General features: G+C 49.3%; 1 protein-coding gene across 1 annotated transcript; it reads left to right on the plus strand.

Moving 5' to 3' along the window:
• The first annotated feature begins 1,871 nt into the window (after positions 1-1,871).
• SLITRK3 (SLIT and NTRK like family member 3) lies at positions 1,872-16,527 on the plus strand. Its single transcript, XM_017833604.1, has 6 exons — positions 1,872-2,167; positions 2,281-2,859; positions 3,796-6,108; positions 6,178-6,871; positions 10,272-14,102; positions 14,755-16,527. The coding sequence occupies exons 3-4, from the start codon at positions 3,814-3,816 to the stop codon at positions 6,661-6,663; spliced, it is 2,781 nt and encodes a 926-aa protein (XP_017689093.1). The 5' UTR covers positions 1,872-2,167; positions 2,281-2,859; positions 3,796-3,813; the 3' UTR covers positions 6,664-6,871; positions 10,272-14,102; positions 14,755-16,527.
• Positions 16,528-18,100: the final 1,573 nt, after the last annotated feature.

The following is an 18,100-nucleotide window of genomic DNA, read 5'->3' on the forward strand; positions in this document are numbered from 1 at the left end:
CTGGCAAGGATAACGAGCGATATTCGGTGGTATTTGGGAAAGTATAGGTCGGGGCTCCCCGTCCTATACTCCAGCCCTCCCCAACGACCAGCACCCATGGGGAAGGGGGTCTGCCCCCCAAACACAGCGAGGTGCGGCGGGGAGCGCCCAGAGGTCGTTCTTCTGAGGTGCTGCCAAAGCCGCTGTGCGATCTTGTTAAAAGAACAAACTGTTGTGATTTCCCCTCTCGCCCTTCCTGTCCGCCTTCCCCCCCCATCCCCAAAGGGGGGTGTCAGCGCACGGCGCCTGCCGGTCCCCCATGTCGCTCCCGCGTCAGAAAATGAATGATGCAGCAATTTAATTAGGAGGGAGCGGTGCATCCATATTGCACCGGTGCAGGAGAGCTCGGGAGCCGCGGGAAAATGGTTCGTGTCCGCGGGCGCGGACGCTGCGCCCCTGCCCGCGCAGAGCAGCCCCGGGGCGGCGGGACCCCGCGGGTCCCCCGGGACCTCCCGCCCGCACCAGCAGCTTTGCCCCTCAACTTTTTGCTACCGAGCCGCGGTTCCAGTTAAGTCTCCTCCCGGCCGGGTCACCCCGGGGGGCGGGAGGGGAATTTGGGTTCAAGGCGGCAGCCGGGAATGGCGAGGGGTGCGGGATGCCCCGGGAGTTCCGCGGCTCCCGCTGTGCGCGGAGATGAGCGCAGATGTGTGCGCGGGGATGGGCGGGGATGCGTGTGCGTGTGCAGGGGTGCGCAGGGGTGTGCGCGGGTGCGGACAGCGGGGACGCGCGGAGCACCGCGGGGGTCGCCTCCTGCCCTGCCCGCAGCCCTTCCCTCCCGCCCGGGTGCGACCCAGGGGGGACCCACAGCCCCCCGTCCGCGACCCCCATCCACCTCCAGGCGCATCTCACCCACCAACTTTGACCCGCGGGAGAACCCGCGCAAAGCTCCCGCTGCGCCCCCTGCGCGGACCCTGCGCCCCCCGCGCAGCCCCGTTACCTGCCGGCGGCTCCCGGGCCGGGCGGGCACCGCTCCGTCCTCCGCGGGCGCGGCCCCTCCGCCCCCGCGCACACCCCGCGCCGGGCGGGAGGATGCGGGAGGTGCCGGGTGTCTCCCCCGAGGGGTTTGGCTTTGCGGGAAGCGGCTGGATCGTGGCGAGGCTGCGGGGCGGGAGCGGCCCCGGGACGGAAGGAAAGGCAGCAGGACAGGACCGAGAGGAGGATGAGCTGGCGGCAGGGAGAGCGGGGCGGCCGGACCGGGACCCCCGGGCTGCTCCCCGCCGCAGCCCTCCGCTGGCACTCGTAGTCAGAGCAGCTTTGATTTCCTCCAGACTTAGGCGCTTTTTTTTTTCCTTTTTTTTCCTCCTGTATTTTTTTTTTTTTTTAGGAAGGGGGGGTGCAAATTCTGCCCCATCCCAGCGTCTTTTTCCTCTCTGATTCTTCTTAGGCTTTTCCCTCCCCCATCTGCTCGTTTCCCACTTCCCTTCCTCTCCGCCAACCACCAGCCCCCTCCTTCTCTCTTTAAAAAAAAAAAAAAAAAAAAAAAAAAAAAAAAAAAAAAGGAAAAAGGCAAGGAAAAAAAAAAAAACCACCCAAAAAAACTGTATAGTCAGGGCTTCCCAAATGCGCGCCCCCGACCTGGAGCCAAGCGCGCCCCCTTCATTTGTTCCCCTTCTTGAAGCTCATTTTCATGACGTGGAAAAGCCTGATCCAGGGCAACAACAGCACCACACACACACACACACACCCGCCCCGCACACACCGCACACACACACCCGCACACGGGGAGGGAGCGCAGCCCGCGCTCCGCCGCGCCCCAGCCTCCCGCTCCGCGCTGCCGCTGCCCGGAGAAGGCGGCGGTGGCGGCGCTGGAGCCTGCAGCAGCCCCTCTCCTCCCTCCTCCATTGAGTGTGCCAAACAGCAGCTCTGCATCCTAAAGAAGATCATTGAGGGGCTCATTGCATTCCCAGCACGTTTCAGGCTTGCTTCTTTTTTTTTTTTTCCTGCCTTTTTTTTTTTTTTCCTTTTGCCTCAGCTTCAGCAGGAGTAGAGAGAGAGGGAGAGAGAGCCACAGAGAGGGAGAGGCAGAGAGAAACCAGCAATCTTTAAACTCGAGCTTTTTTTTCCCCCCCTTTCCCTCTTTTGCTTTTTTTCTATTGTAACGATGTGCTAAAATCTCTCCTGCAAACCGGTAAGTACAACCTTTCTGGATCCTTTTGTTTCCGCCTAGGGTCAAAGACACCCCCCTCTTCCAAAAAGAAGATATAATAATCCTCTTTATTTATTTTTTTATTTTTATTACAGCCCTTGCAGAAGAGAAAGAACTTAATATTTTGCAAAGGAGACAGAGAGACTGATACTGCAATATAGCTCTCATCTCTCTCCCTTCTCCCCAATTAGATGCTGGTTTTAATTGCAGAGGGTATTTCTCTTTTCGTGCTTTCAACCGTCTCCTCTTTCCCACAGGGGAGGGTTTCATTTGCAAGTTGATCCTAAGGATTTCTGTTCCTCTGGCATTTCTCTCCCCTAAATGCATCTTTCTGCTCTTAAGTTTGTGGATGGGGGGCAAATTTTTCTAGTTCTTGCACGAGGAAGGCAAAAAGGACCTTTTCTATTGAGAGATTAAGACTAAAAGCAACGATCGCTCGGAATGATTCTAATGGGCATTTCAGGGATTCAAGGAAGGCTGCATCACCACCGTTATTATTACCATCCTTAGCGTTCCTCTGTGCCCATACATTTAAAATATCTGGTGAAAGGAAGGGTGAAACCATATGTTGAAGGAGCTGCATCTCATTAGTGCAGCATTATTTTCATCCGATTGGAGAAGAATGGTGTCTTCATTCGGGAACGTATATAGTAGGATAGCAAATTTATCGGCTGGTAAGTGTCAAGGTATTTTTTTTTTCTTCCACTTTCAGCTTTTTAACCGGGTCTCCTGCTTGGTCCTGGGGGCACAAAATGCCCTAATCCAAGGCAGGCTGAGCGTTTCAATCCTAGGTGCCTCTTTAGCTGTCACTTCCCTTTAGATCTGCTGATCGCATGGGCATGTGCTTTAGAAAGATTAATCATCTCTAAACGCTTTAATCAGCTAAAATGACTAATATGTGGTGTGTATTTATCTGATAATATACCAGTTGCATTAATTCACCGGCGCATTTGCGAGGGGAAGCTTCCCTTTCGAATCAGGGCTGTTAACCATTTACTCTGGTAAAGATACTGTGGGGATTTCTGAGGGGATCCGTTCTGCCAGGGACATCAGCAAACCCTGCACACTCCTCTGAACTTACGTGTGGAATATATTGAGCCAGGAGGGAGAGGGGTTCGAGGGTTGAGGCTCAGTAACTTTGGGAGTTTGCATGGATGAAGGATGGAGTGCGACACCAGAGAAATCTGCCCACTGGTGTTTTCCCCCCCCGTAGCCAATGCGGGCTGTGATGGCTACAAAGCACCCGAGTGTGAGATCTGTGGAGTTCCAAACGCTGGTCCTACGGTGGAAATCATGTAGAGATGCAACACGTCCATCCCGTGTGTGCTCGTGTTGCTGTGTGGGGCTGCATGTGCCGTCCTCTTTATAGGTGGCATTTACCACGGGGAGGGGGAGAAGGGAGGCTGCTATCGCGTGATGGAACCGTCTACCATCTCTTAAGTATAAATCAGGGCAAGGCTCGCCCATCCCACACCCCTGGAGTTGGTTGTGAACGTCTGCCCAACAATTGCTGAACTTTCCAAGAGCCTAACACGAGTCTGGCAGGTAGGGGCTTAAACAGAAGGAGCGGGGCAGAAGTACTGAAATCTGCATTTTTCTTCCCGTTGCAGTTTTGTAAACACCAACAAATGATGAAACCTTCCATGGCAGAGACACTTCATAAAGGAAGGATGTTGTGGATAATTCTTCTAAGCACAATTGCTCTAGCATGGACTACACCTATCCCCTTGATAGAGGACTCGGAGGAACTGGATGAGCCCTGCTTTGATCCATGTTACTGTGAAGTGAAGGAGAGCCTTTTCCATATACATTGTGACAACAAAGGATTTATAAATATTAGTCAGATAACAGAGTCGTGGTCGAGACCTTTTAAACTTTATCTGCAGAGGAATTCCATGAGGAAATTGTACACCAACAGTTTTCTTCACTTGAACAATGCTGTGTCTATTAACCTTGGGAACAATGCACTGCAGGACATTCAGACGGGGGCTTTTAATGGGCTCCGAGTTCTGAAGAGGTTGTATTTGCACGAAAACAAATTGGACATTTTCAGGAACGACACTTTCCTGGGTTTGGAAAGTCTGGAATATCTGCAGGCAGATTACAATGTCATTAAACGGATTGAAAGCGGGGCATTTCGAAACCTAAGTAAATTGAGGGTCCTTATCCTAAATGACAATCTCATCCCCATGCTTCCCACCAATTTATTTAAGTCCGTGTCCTTAACCCACTTGGACTTGCGCGGGAACCGGCTAAAAGTCCTTTCGTACCGCGGGATGTTGGACCATATTGGCAGGAGCCTGATGGAGATCCAGCTGGAGGAGAACCCGTGGAACTGTACGTGTGAGATCGTGCAGCTGAAGAGCTGGTTGGAGCGCATCCCCTACACTGCTCTGGTGGGGGACATCACCTGCGAGACCCCCTTCCACTTCCACGGGAAGGACCTGAGGGAGATCAAGAGAAGCAAGCTGTGTCCCATGCTGTCCGACTCCGAGGTGGAAGCCAGCCTGGGCATCCCTCAGCTGTCGTCCAGCAAGGAGAACGCGTGGCCTACGAAGCCTTCCTCCATGCTGTCCTCCTTCCATTTCACCGCCTCCTCTGTTGAGTACAAAACGTCCAACAAGCAGCCCAAGCCCACCAAGCAGCCCAGGGCGCCCCGGCCTCCCCCAACCCCCCGCGGCCTGTACCCCGGGCCCAACCAACCCCCCGTGGCTGCCTACCAGACCCGGCCCCCCATCCCCATCATCTGCCCCACCGGCTGCTCTTGTAGTTTGCACATCAACGACCTGGGCCTGACGGTCAACTGCAAGGAGCGAGGGTTCCACAACATCTCCGAGCTCCTGCCCAGGCCCTTGAACGCCAAGAAGTTGTACCTGAGCGGGAATTTGATCCAGAAAATCTACCGCTCCGATTTCTGGAATTTTTCCTCCTTGGATCTCTTACACCTGGGGAACAACCGGATCTCCTACGTGCAGGACGGGGCGTTCATCAACCTGCCCAACCTCAAGAGCCTGTACCTGAACGGGAACGACATCGAGCGGCTCACCCCGGGCATGTTCCGGGGCCTGCAGAGTTTGCATTACCTGTACTTCGAGTACAACCTGATCAGGGAAATCCAGCCGGCGGCCTTCAGCCTCATGCCCAACCTGAAGCTCCTCTTCCTCAACGACAACCTGCTCCGCACGCTGCCCACCGACGCCTTCGCCGGCACCTCCCTGGCGCGCCTCAACCTGCGCAACAACCACTTCCTGGCGCTACCGGTGGCCGGGGTGCTGGAGCACCTGCACGCCATCGTGCAGATCGACCTGAAGCTCAACCCCTGGGACTGCACCTGCGAGCTGGTGCCGCTCAAGCAGTGGCTGGAGGCGCTCAGCTCGGTCAGCGTGGTGGGCGAGGTGCTGTGCGCCAGCCCCGAGCCGCTGGCCCGCCGCGACCTGCGCTCCCTGGAGCTGGCCGCGCTGTGCCCCGCCGCCCTGCGCCCCGCCGCCGCCGCCGCCTCGCCCCCCGCCGCCCCTCCGCCGCCCGCGGCCACCGGCGCGGCCGCCTACGAGCTGCCCCCGGCCGCGGCCGCCGCCGCCGTGCCGCTGTCCGTGCTCATCCTCAGCCTGCTCGTCCTCTTCTTCTCCGCCGTGCTGGTGGCCGCCGGGCTCTTCGCCTTCGTGCTGCGGCGCCGCCGGAGGAAGCTGCCGTTCCGCGGCCCGCGGGCGGAGGCGGCGGACCTGGGCGCGGTGCCGCTGCGCTGCCCGAGGCTCTTTCCCGAGGGCGGCGGCGGCGGCGGCGGCGGCGGCGGCGGCGGGGGGGGCACCGGCGAGCGGTCCCCGGAGAAGGCGCCCCCGGCGGGCCACGTCTACGACTACATCCCGCACCCGGTGACCCAGATGTGCAACAACCCCATCTACAAGCCGCGGGAGGAGGAGGAGGCGGCGGGCGGCGGCGGCGGTGGAGGTGGAGGTGGAGGGGAGGTGGCCGAGCTGCTGCGGGGCGGCGGCGAGCGCGGCTTCGCCCACCCCGCCGCCCCCGCCGCCGCGCCGGAGCCCGGCAGCTGCTACCGCACCTTGCTGGAGAAGGAGCAGGAGTGGAGCCTGGCCGTGTCCAGCTCGCAGCTCAACACCATCGTGGCCGTGCACCCCCAGCACCCCGCGGGCGGAGGGCTGGCGGCGGGCGCGCTCGGGGCGGCGGCGGCGGCGGCGGGGGGAGCCCCGCGGGACCGCGACCGCCCGCCGCCCTGCGCCGTGGGCTTCGTGGACTGCCTGTACGGCACCGTGCCCAAGCTGAAGGAACTGCACGTCCACCCCCCCGGCATGCAATACCCGGACCTGCAGCAGGACGCCAGGCTGAAGGAGACGCTCCTCTTCGCGGCCGGCAAGGGCTTCCCGGACCACCAAACCCCCACAAGCGAATACCTCGAGTTAAGGGCCAAACTCCAAACCAAGCCGGATTACCTCGAAGTCCTGGAGAAGACCACGTACCGGTTCTGACCGCCGCCCCGCCGCCCGCCCGACCCCGCCGCCCGCGGGCAGAGGATACAGCTGTGCGCTCTGCCCCGCCAGATGTGCGCGCTGCGGGGCAGGGCCCTTCTCAGATCAGTAATCGACGAAGTGCCTTCGCAGACTTTTGCCAGCAGATGTTAATCAATCATTATTTTTTATACTGAAACTGAGACTTTGACTGTGCCATGTCATAAAGGTATATTATTATTATTATTATATTATTATTATGGGGGATCTTTGTATTGATCCTGATTAAGTAAATTCTATGTGTGTGTCTCTCTCTCTTTTTTCTTTTCCTTTATCGTTCTTCTTTTATTTTCTTTATTCTTGTCGTTTGTTTTGTTTGTTGGCTTTTTCTTTTTTTTTTTTTTTACTTTTTTTTTCTCCGTTGCGAGTAAACTTCCTTGATATTTTCCCTTGGAGGGGTGGGGGAGGGAAGATGGCATTTTGTGGCTTGCTTTCTTCTTGCCCATCATGGCACAGATTCTGTACATTTATTTAAAAGAAAAAAAAAATGCAAAGAAGCAAACGAGCGCAGTTTGCTGCATGCCTGGAAACTGCAAGAGGGAAGGGAGGGGAGGGTCTTGCTCGAATGTCTCACTCTTGTCTCTCTCCCTCCCTCGCACGCACACTCACCCTCACCCTCCCCGCACCTCCCCGCCAGCCCAGCCCCCCGGCGCAGGGCGGCAGCGGGGCCCGGGGGCCGCGGGGGGAATCCCGTGGGCTGGGGGAAATCCCCCCTCCCCGGAGCCGAGCAGCCCAAAGGATGTCACCACGTGGCGCACACACCTAGGGGATGCTCAGTGACACTTCATCATGACGCCATGGTTTTTTGGAGGACATCCGCACTTTCCTAATAAAAGCAACATGCAAATATACAGAAAAAGGGAAAAAAAAAAAGAAGCTACTGGGCACCTCTCACTAACAGCTTTGTAGGAAGCACTTTTAATGTTTTCTCTCATGCACACATACACGCACACAAACACACACACAAAGGTACAACAATGTGCATATATTTATTCTGTAATTTCAAGTGAATATAAATTGTAAAGGTAATGTTTAATCATTGTACAGTGATGCGTCTGGTATAGCTTTCCTAATAAAACGTTTTGAAAAACAATGCATATATATATATATATATATATATACAACCCCAAATATATATATATATATAGGAATACAAAGCTTGAACCTGAAACTTCAGCTTCCCCCACGGAGATTTCCTTCCCTCCCATAACCTTGAACGCTATTTTATTAATAACAGTTCGATGCACTGTGATGTTAACAGAGGAAAAAAAAAACCCTGTACAGCGTCTCTTGCCAAGATACCACCCGAGACTGTCACAAATCCGATTTGCGATCTGTATCCCTGCTGTGCTCTGCTGATAGTTAAAAATACCGGGAAAATTGGGAGCGCATCCCGCCGGAGCGCTGGCTCCCGGCCTGCTGGAGGCACCGAGGCTTCGCTGGGGTGCCCCCGGCGCTCGCAGCCGCAGTCCGTGCGGGGCGAGCAGTCAAAATACGCAGGAGAGGGGGTGAATTAAACCGCATTTCCAGTTTGGAATGGGGTGATGCGATCTGGAAAGGCACCTCTCCCCGCTCCCGCCCCAAGCGGAGCGAGACCAAAGACGATCGGATTTCCCTGCCCCCGGGGGGCAGGTCCCGGTTGGTATCTTGTCCCCGTTGGTGTGTTGTCCGCGTTGTCCCCACCGTGTCCCCGCCGGTGCTGTGTCCCCGCCGGCCCCGGGACGGGCGCGGTGCGCGGCCCCGCGCGGCCGCCAGGTGGCACCGGCGCTCCAGCGCTGGGGCGGGAGCGCGCACGGACCCGCTCCTGGAGCCGCCTCTGGAGCCGCTCCTGCATCCCGACCCCGCTCCCGGTCCGGACCCGCTCCCGACCCCTCTCCTGCCCCCCGCCCGCCCCGCTGAATGTACCCCGGGCGCCTTATACCGGGGCGGGGCACGGCCTGCGCCGCCCCGAAGTTCTTCAAATAGCGATTTTTATACAGAAATCCCCAATCTATCCATAAATATAATTTGTCTGAGCAGCGGTCAGGGTGATGTATCCAGGTGTGTGGAGGTTATTGGTCCGCTGAGCTCCAAAGGTGCTGCCCGGAGCGCTCCTGCCGCTGTCCTGAGGGGAGCGGGATTTGTCACCTCCCCGCCCCAAGGTCACTCTCCCGACCATCCGCCCTCCTCCCTCTGGGGAACAGCTCGGTTTCACCCCGCACAATGTGTTTTAACAGAGATAAACCCATAAATACTTGTTTCCCCCCCCCCCCCCCCCCCCAGTGTTGCTATTTACAGCTCCAACCAGGATGTTCCTTGTAGGCTTTTTGCATTCATCTGTCTTGGAGAGTCATGGTAGTAGCTGTGGGTGTCTGGAGACACAGGGACAGCTCCCAACGTCTGTAAACCCAGCATCACCTCCACTACATCAGTAAAAATGTCACCCATTTGAATTTCTTCTGTTGAGTTGATACCGTGTTTTCTCACAGCTGCCTTCAGCTCTAATCCCTTGGGGTTAGTTCATTCGTTTGCTTTGTTGTTTGTTTTGTTGTTTGTTTTTTTTTTTTTTAAATGGATAATAGAAGAGCATGTACGTGCTAAAGGTGTAAAACATGCAAGTGCAAAGGCCAGATACTCCTCATAATAACTGTAAGAATTACATCCATGAGCCTACATGCAAAGTAATGTGGAGCTGTATAAATCAGGTTAAAGTACAACCCCCAGTGAGAGTGGTGCTGTAAACATTTGGCAATGTCACCAAACCCCCAAGTGTTCATACTTGTATCCAAATAGAGTAAAGCCGGTTGCAAATAATGTTTATATTTTAATTAAACTGCAGAAAGGCAAGAGAATTTCAACATAACTATAGGCAGTAATCTCGCCCATGGACGGTGAGCAGATCTATTTATTCAGTGGAAAATAAATTTGTTCTATGAGAATGGAATTTTGTATTAAAAGAGATAATTTTTGGCTTATGTTGAGTTATTTTTCTTTCCTTGCGTAGGAAACTTCCTTTTCCTTGTGTACTGAGATGATTTGGGGATGAATTGCTCTGGAAGTGTTGACAATATTTAAGGGACAATTCAATCTGGAAGTGCTGACAATGTTTAAAGGGATAATTCGCTTTGGAATTGTTGACAATATTTAAGTGTGATGTCTAAAGGGTGTGTTGATGACTCTTATTTTGCTGTTTCATTGTGTTGAGCTGAGGCTGAGTGGGTGGCAGCAGTGCTTTCCACTGCAGGAAACTAAAATGGATCCATCATCTCTGATCTGTGATAGGTGACTCTTTACCTGGGTTACACCTAATTATTAGGTAGTATTAATGCTAATTATATCATTATCAGCAGTATTCTTGGTAGCATTCATGATACTGGGAAGGAATCAAATAAAGTCAAAGTGATCTGCAGTTACATTAGAGCTGTTTCACGGGATACTATTTTAAATAAATATTTTTTTAGCTTATTTCATTGTTGTACAAGTACCTGGTGTTGGTTTGAGCAGTTCAGCCTGTGAGGGTGCTGGTAGCAAAGTTTTCAGCATGTGTTTGGTCTATTCACTCATTGACTATATTGGAATTCTTCCTACAGGTGGAAAAGAACAGCAAGGCCAGGTAAGTCCCAATCAATAACAGCTGCACACAGGGAAATGGAAAGGATGGTGCTCAATTATTGGTGCTCTTTTTTAGTTTCTGGATATTGTCATTGATGTCACTGTCACACTGTGCCCTGGGTTAAAAAATTTACTTGGAAATTGCTTCATGGATCTCTTGAGTGTATCAACAGTGAGAGAAAGATGTTCATTGTTACAGTATGAATAATAATCTGAATTTTGGGAAGCAATCCAATGTCTGTTGCAGGAAGATAGGACCTGAACTGCTCTGGTTAGATGAGTATTGAGAGTGAGAACCTCATTTGTTATGACATTCAGTGAATATGAGTTAAGCTGTGGTAGCTCAAGGTTTTGTCAGAGGCCTTTCCAGACAAAACCACTTTTGAGTGTGGCTGATTCAGAAATGTGTGTTTTCATTCAACTTATGTTCTCTCTGTGAACTTTTCCAGCAGCAGGAGAAAAAAGGTCTCTACAAAATGTCAATCTGCAGTGCTGCACCTTTCTGGAGAACTCAGGTGTGCCAGCAGCACTTCATGAGCTCTGTGCTGCTTCCACTTGGTTCAAGTACCTCCTTCAGAGGAAGGAGACCTGATGATTTGGGTTTAGGTTGAACAGAAATGTTCATATGAAAAAAAATGGTGTAGAATTTGGCTGTAAGTAGGGGAGTTCATCGCTCAGCTACATCACTCAACCACAGGGTATGACTTTTGGCAGAGCTCCAGCCACTTAGGTGGGAACTTGTTCCAGGCTTGCACTTCTTCCAAAGGCACTTGCTTTTACAATGTGGATTTATGTACACTTGGAAATCAGGCTGCTGTGCACGGCATATTCTTATTTTCTGAGTTTTCCAAGGCCCGATTCTAAATCTGGCTTCCTCATAGCTGGGTTTCACAGTGAATTTATGTAGGGATGGATTTATGAATGGGTTCTACAGTACAACACAGTTGTTCTCCGTGGAAGAAATGGAAATCCACACAATATGGAGTTTCACGGCAGCTTTTTGTACAAAAATTGCTATTTTTTGATGCTGATGTGAGTGGAAAGACATCTCCTTTTTCCAATTCTTGAAATATTGCTGTTTTGATTGGGCAGGTGTAGCTATGCCCCAGTTTGAAACCTGTTTGAGCTAGTGGAAGAATTGGAATGTGCTTGGAACAAACCCTTGAGTGGGTATGGACTGGAGGCCCAATTCTGCTCCCTTGGAGCAAGTGTTGAAACACCACATTATGCTCAGATTTAGTCAACAGACTTGAATGAGGAGCAAAATCTGATCTCAGAAAATTACAGCATATATTAAGTGGATTCAAGTATGTTGAGACAAGTGCTCCCTGTGACTATTTCAGAATAAAATGAGTCATGGTACAGAGAAAATGGGTTTGTATCAATTTAGTAATTTTTCTGATTGACCTCACTCACAAATTAATGCTTTTGATTTTAAAATAAGAATATTTGCATCAAGACAAATTAGTTTAGGCCTAATGTCATTGGTAACCAACTAGCCAAGAAGATTATTAATGTAACAATTGCAAATTGTTTGGAAATACTTTATTAGTATTATCTTTCTCTTTGAAAGCAAGAATATTAACTATACCAACCCAGGCCATTCTATGATTCTGTGATTAACAGGCACTGACAACTGTGTTTCAGAGAATTATTCTTAAAATGTCTTTTCCTTGATCCTTATAGTCTCCCAGTTGTAAAATTATGTAATTCTCATTTTTGTTGAGGTTGTTTGGGGCAGTTTGGGGTGTTCCTGAGGAAAGCATTTGCTTTGCTACACACGGGGTTCCCCCAGGAGGTGAAACTTGTGGGTTATCTTTGATCACTGGGACTGTATCTGGAAACACTCCCCTGTGGTGTCATTTTCTGTTAAATTGGTCAACATTGTGTTTTTCAGAATGGTGTCAGACAGATCATTTTGGGGGAAAAATGACAGGAAAAAGCTCAAAGGAGCAGAGCCACTGGCATTGCTGTAGGAATGCTCTGTCCCACATTCACACTGGGCAGTCTCTGCAGGGTGGATGTTGCATCAACCATTATATTTTTGAATGCTAAGGATGCTCATCTGAAGTGTGGGGTTATTTTTAAGCATCATGAAGATGTACATGATATACTCAGCTGTTGGGTGCCTTAAAAAGAATAGGTACAAATAGAGGGCATAGCACAACATAAAATATGAATAACTCACTCATGTCATACACTGAATCTTTAATGTCCGTTTGCTTTTTCTAACGTCTTTATTTCTCCACCAGAATTTTCTAAATCTCTCAGAGATATCCTGTATATTCTATGAATCCTGAAGAAATATTTTAGGCTAGCCAAGGGTTGAATCTCTCAGTACCTGGGAATTCAAACAAGTGCCACTAGCAGGGGAGGAATATCCTGCCCGTGGCACGTGGCACAGCAATTTGGCACCTTGTTGTAGCGTGGTGCCAGGGAGGGAGGTTCTCTGCAGCAATCAGATTTTCCAGGAGGGATTGAATGATTCCAAACGGGAGCTCCTGAACTGTGATAAATCACTACTGGAATGGAAGAGACCTGAGATGTGCTGCTGCTTCTGATGGCACTGCCATCCCTGATGCTGGTGGTGGCACCTGGCACCGTTGCCAAGGGGGGAATCCTGTCACAGCAACCCTAAAAAAAACCAACCAAACGGCCAAAAAAAAAAAGCAGAGGAAATGTTTGGGAGCCTTTATCCTGCAGGGACCATCTCATCTGAAGTTAATGACTTTCTGCAGATGTTACAGTGGCATTAATATACTGTTATGGGATTTTTATGGAGTTTTTTCTTGCTTTCCTCAGCTTTACTTTGCTTTTCCAGAGACAGTACCTGGTTTACATGTTAAAGAACTGCAGGAATGTGTTTGTTGATACTTTTTCAGACCAAAATTGTTTAAAACTGAGTCTGTCAAAAAAGACTGTCCTAAACTGAGATGAGTTTTCTAGAAAGCTACAAAAACCTTTGGTTTTGTACTTGGTCTCTAAGTTATTTCATATATATATATATAAAATGTCTGTTATTGTATAACCTTTTAACCAAAGTCTGTCACTGAGCTTTGGAGGCTTTGGTTTTGCAAATCAAAGTTAATTAATGGTTTGTTTGCTTTTGGTTGTTTTTTTTTCCTGTGATTTTTTAGTTTGATTTTGTTCCGAGTATGACTGGAGAGAGGGAAACATTGCAAAGTGTGAAAATTCTCACCAAACTATACTTTTTAATAGGACTTTTAAATGTAGTTCTTTTTATTTTCTTCAGAGAATGAAGCAGTTATGCTCAAAAGAGTGCAGGAATTGCCACTCAGTAGAGCTGATATGCATTCACTCTGCCGTGTCCTGAGAGTGCCCAGGACAGTCTGACTCAAAGGGAGGTGTAAGAAATTCCCACTAGTGAGATTCCAGGGTTGGATTTGTCCAGCTAATCTGCTCCACCCTGAGAAATCCAGTCCCTGGGGTGCTGCACCACTGGAGGGACTGGCCCAGTGTGCACAGGGAGCACTTAAAAAAAATCATGTTGTAGCATGTTGGTGAAAAATGAGCTTTTAAAAAGCTGGGTGTTTAAAATTTTGTCTCTGTTTTCTTTAGAAAGCTCATCCAGAGTTTCTCTGGTGCTGTTAAACTGCCCTGCAAGGGCACATCTGATCAGTTGTCCTCAAAGCACTGCCGAAATAGATGTGTAGCTAATGCATTCTTCTTAATTGGAGAGCAATTTCTTGTGGCATCACTTCTGTTATGTTTTCTTGCAGTGACCCAAAACCCCTGGCTGCTTTGGAAAGTGGATAGTATTGGCAAGCAAAGAAATATGGCAAGTAAAGGTATTTTTTAGATCCAGTTTATGTCAGTGTTTCCTTCAAAGAAAGGGCAAATCACAGCTATGGGCTCCTTGTTCTGCAGCCCTGAGGAGGAGTAAAGGCACTGATTAAGGCAAAGAGTCCTCATTTAATCCATGGTTAAATTCTCCCCTTCACTTTTAAACCAATAAAGTAAGAATTGTGGATGTATCTAATTTATATATATATAAATATAAATATATATATAGTTCCTGTCAGCACTGAGGGGCTGTGACACTACAGCCAGGAATGCTGATGGAAGGAATGACAGTGGCATTGCTGGGAGGTGGGTTAAGCTGTGACAGGTGGGAACTGTGCCAAGGCTGACAGTGCCAAGGGCACCTGAAAGCCAAGTGCCTCTTGCTGGGGTGGAGACAGTCAATAACAGCAGGAAAATCTTGTTGAAAACTCTTTAGAGCAGGTAAACAAATATCTCATAAAACCCTAATTTTCCTGCCTTTGGCCCAATTTCTCAACCAGCCTCCAGGTCTTTGGCATTCTCAGCTTTGACCCCTCTGCATGCTCAGACATCCCTTTGGCTGACGACAAGCTCTGCCCCCTCTGTTTGCACATTGCCCACGTGCCCGGAGCGGGGGCCAACTGAAAATGTGGTTCTCTCTGTTGGGTTTTTCTGTAGAGTGGTGTATTGCACCTCAAGACTTCCCTCTGTACCGACTGGATTGCCCACCTGGCCCTCGGCTCTGTAGCAGCCCCCCGAGGTTGGCCCCGGTGGTGTGACGGGCCCCGTGCTCTGCCAGCCCCTCCGAGCCAACCAAAGCCTGTCACAGCCTTCAGAGCACAAATCCCTGGGCAGATGGATCCCTAACAGCTACACTTCAGGGAGAAAGCGGAGATGCTCCTAAAATTAGTTGCTGACAGCTCAAAGGAGGAGTAACTGCCTCCCGTGTCGTTACTTCTTCTGGAACAGGGACGTGTGTTATGGAAATGCTGACACTGGGTTTGTACACTATGTACACATGTGCTGTGTGTGTGTCTAAGTGTGTACCCATGAATGCACTGTTACAGTGTAGGATTGGATTGCTGGAAAGTTCTGGGGGGTTCAGGAGCATGGCTTGCTTTGGACTGTTATTAAAACATGGGCATTTTGGTAACGAAGCTAAAAATAGCCACTTTGCGACCTACATTCCCAATGTAGGTCAGTGGAGGCACTTCTCAGACATATTAGCATTTTGGACACTTAATCTTAGCAGCATATTGCATCTCCTAGAATAGGTTAGTAGAGGCAAGGCAGGAGGAATTGCTGCATCTCGAGTCGTTCCGAAAGGTTGCCAAGTTTCTCAGGAACCAGAGCGGCAGAATAATGAGGATTATATTTAATTTGGGATGGAGAGGCAACCGTGGGGTGTTCAGCAGAGGCAGCTGGGATCATCTTGGCTCTGTGGGGGAGGGAGAATTTATAACTCTAGCTAGCTAAAAAGCAAGCTGTGTGTGCATTTGTGTGTATATATATATATATTTATATATATGTATATACAAATCTGTGTATGTGTATATAGCACCGTGTGTATATATGTATGTATGTATATGCCTAAAATGTATTATATGTGTATCTATAGATATGTATACATTTATATGAATTTATATTTCTCTATATAAATAGTCATGCAACTATGGGAAGTCACAACTCAACGGTGTGTCCTTTTTCTTTAAAACACAACAAAAAGCTGCTTCCATTAATATCATATTGGCACAAGTGTCCTAAGTTTTCTTTTCTCTTTAGAAAGGAGTGGTACTTGTGGCCGAGCACAAGCCTGGAAGGGTTTAACTCTTCCAGAGGGCTCAGAGTAAATCATTATCTGCTCCACAGCCGTTGTACATTCGTGACATAAAGTGGTGGCCAAAATGACTCAGGGCTGGTTTTGTAGGCAAACAAAGTGGGTTGTTGACTGTTTGGAAGTCTCTGTTATGCTCATGGATTTTTGATGGTGAAATGTCTGCACTGATAGTTATTCTGGTTGCTGTTAATGCCCAGCTAATGCTAATTGCTTGAACAGAGGAAAAAAAGATGAATTTTCTGCTCTAAAGTAAGTTATCCAAAGTCTGATTACATTGACTCAGTGATGTATGGATTTCCATTTAGGGGCAGGATGTTGGGCTGTAAATCAAGAATCTCAGCTCAGTGAACATCTAGTTTGGGATGTCTTTTATGTTATAATTGATTTTAAATCATTTCAATTCATCATCAGAACAAGCTATACCTTAATTCATGATAAGCTCAAAGGATCTCTCAGCTGGAAACCCATTCATAGCAGGGTGAATTTTGCACTTGTCTTCGGTGGGGTTGAATCAGGTCAGAGAGTTTCATTCAGCGCTGGCATAAAAACAATCTTGTAGCTGTGCAACTATTAATTCAAATTGTAATTTTGTAATAAAAGCAGCCTAAAAATGACTTACTAGTTATGTATTCTATGGCTATAGCACCTCTCTATCGATGTGATGTGTTGGCATCGGGTTTGATTTTGTGTTGCTGGTCGTTACCCTGAGTTTTGCCCCCACTGGAGCTGGAAGCGGCTCAGCCCTGGAATAACACACCATAATTCTGCAGCTGAAGGGAAAAGCTGCAAAGTAATGATCTCTGTCAGCATTCCTTAAGCTGTCTGCCCGGAATGGTGGCCGATTGCTGAATTGCCACATGTGTTGTGCTGGGATAAATGTAGGTCATGGTAACGTGGATTTGTCAGGAGGATTTGGGCTCCCGAGCGGCAAAGCCCGTTCCCAGCTCCCTCTGCACTCCTGCTGCTGCTGCTGCTGCACAGAAATGTCCCTGGGCCTCCACCAGTGACCAGGCCAGGGCTGCCATGGTCATTAGGGCAGCGTGGATCTGTCAGGCTGCCAATCTGCCATATCCTGCAAACTGTAATGTGATTAGAAAAGGAAAGAGGGAGAATGGATTATTCCTTTCTGAGCCCTTTGCTTCCTTTAAGTCAGAAGACAAACAAACACGGAATATCATGGAAATCAAAACAAATACCCAGTGGCTCGAAACATATGACATTGAGGGAAATATTTCTTCTAAGCTTCTTGATTATGCTTTGCCTTATTATTTCATCTGGAGGAAATAAGCACCTTATGGGAAAGTGCTTCCCAATCTCTTTTGCATAAATGTTACAGTGAAACTCTCTGTGATATATAGCTGCCTGTTCAAGAAATTAGGTCATTTCCATACAAATGTCATATTTCTATGCAGAAAATATGCTGAATTCATATAGTATCTTCTAGCTAAAGCAATCCTTTTGCTGGTTTTGTGATTTCAGCATATTTGCCTGAGTGAAGGCAACCAGAAGAGGAGCAGAAAAAATGATTATTTTTTAATTAACTCATGCAGGCCTAATGTCAGGCTAAGCACTTGAATGCAGTGTCTCTGGGGCACACACAGGAATATCATCCTCAAATGGCTAATTTCTCCTTTTAGCAAGAAGCATCAGGATTTGAGCAGAGTGAATCACAAAGCTCAGAGAGCCACTGCTTTGCTGAGCATCCGGAGACTTTGGGAAATAAGTTTGTCTGATGTCACTTGTTCAAGAAGATGCCTGGATGTCTGTGTCCTCAGGGGAGCAGCCATTGACACAGGAAACCTACAAACTGAAGCCAGGAAAGGAGTGATGAAGTTTGCAAATCTCCTTATGCTCTGTGGCAATCTCTTCCTCGCAGGATGAATTTAATCTTTGGTGCACCTGGGCTTGCACTGCTGCTCTAAAGAAACAAGAAACCAACCCTGCCTTCTGTAAAGTTGAATTTTGCTGTGGCTTTTTATGTTGAAGTGGATTTTAGGATCAGATGTACAAACCAAGTTGATGCTGTAGATAGACAGCCAAAGAAATGAGATGCCCTAAAGCCCTGTAGGTGCCTAAGGCTCCCCTGGTCTAAATGGTTGCAGCTCCACTGCCCTCAGCACAGCAGTCACCCCCTCTGATGAGGTCACTCAAAGAGGTTTGGTACCTCTGGTGTTCCTCTGGAAGGCT

The sequence above is a fragment of the Lepidothrix coronata genome, unplaced genomic scaffold, assembly GCF_001604755.1.
Source record: "Lepidothrix coronata isolate B3197 unplaced genomic scaffold, Lepidothrix_coronata-1.0 Scaffold218, whole genome shotgun sequence".
Taxonomy (NCBI): domain Eukaryota; kingdom Metazoa; phylum Chordata; class Aves; order Passeriformes; family Pipridae; genus Lepidothrix; species Lepidothrix coronata.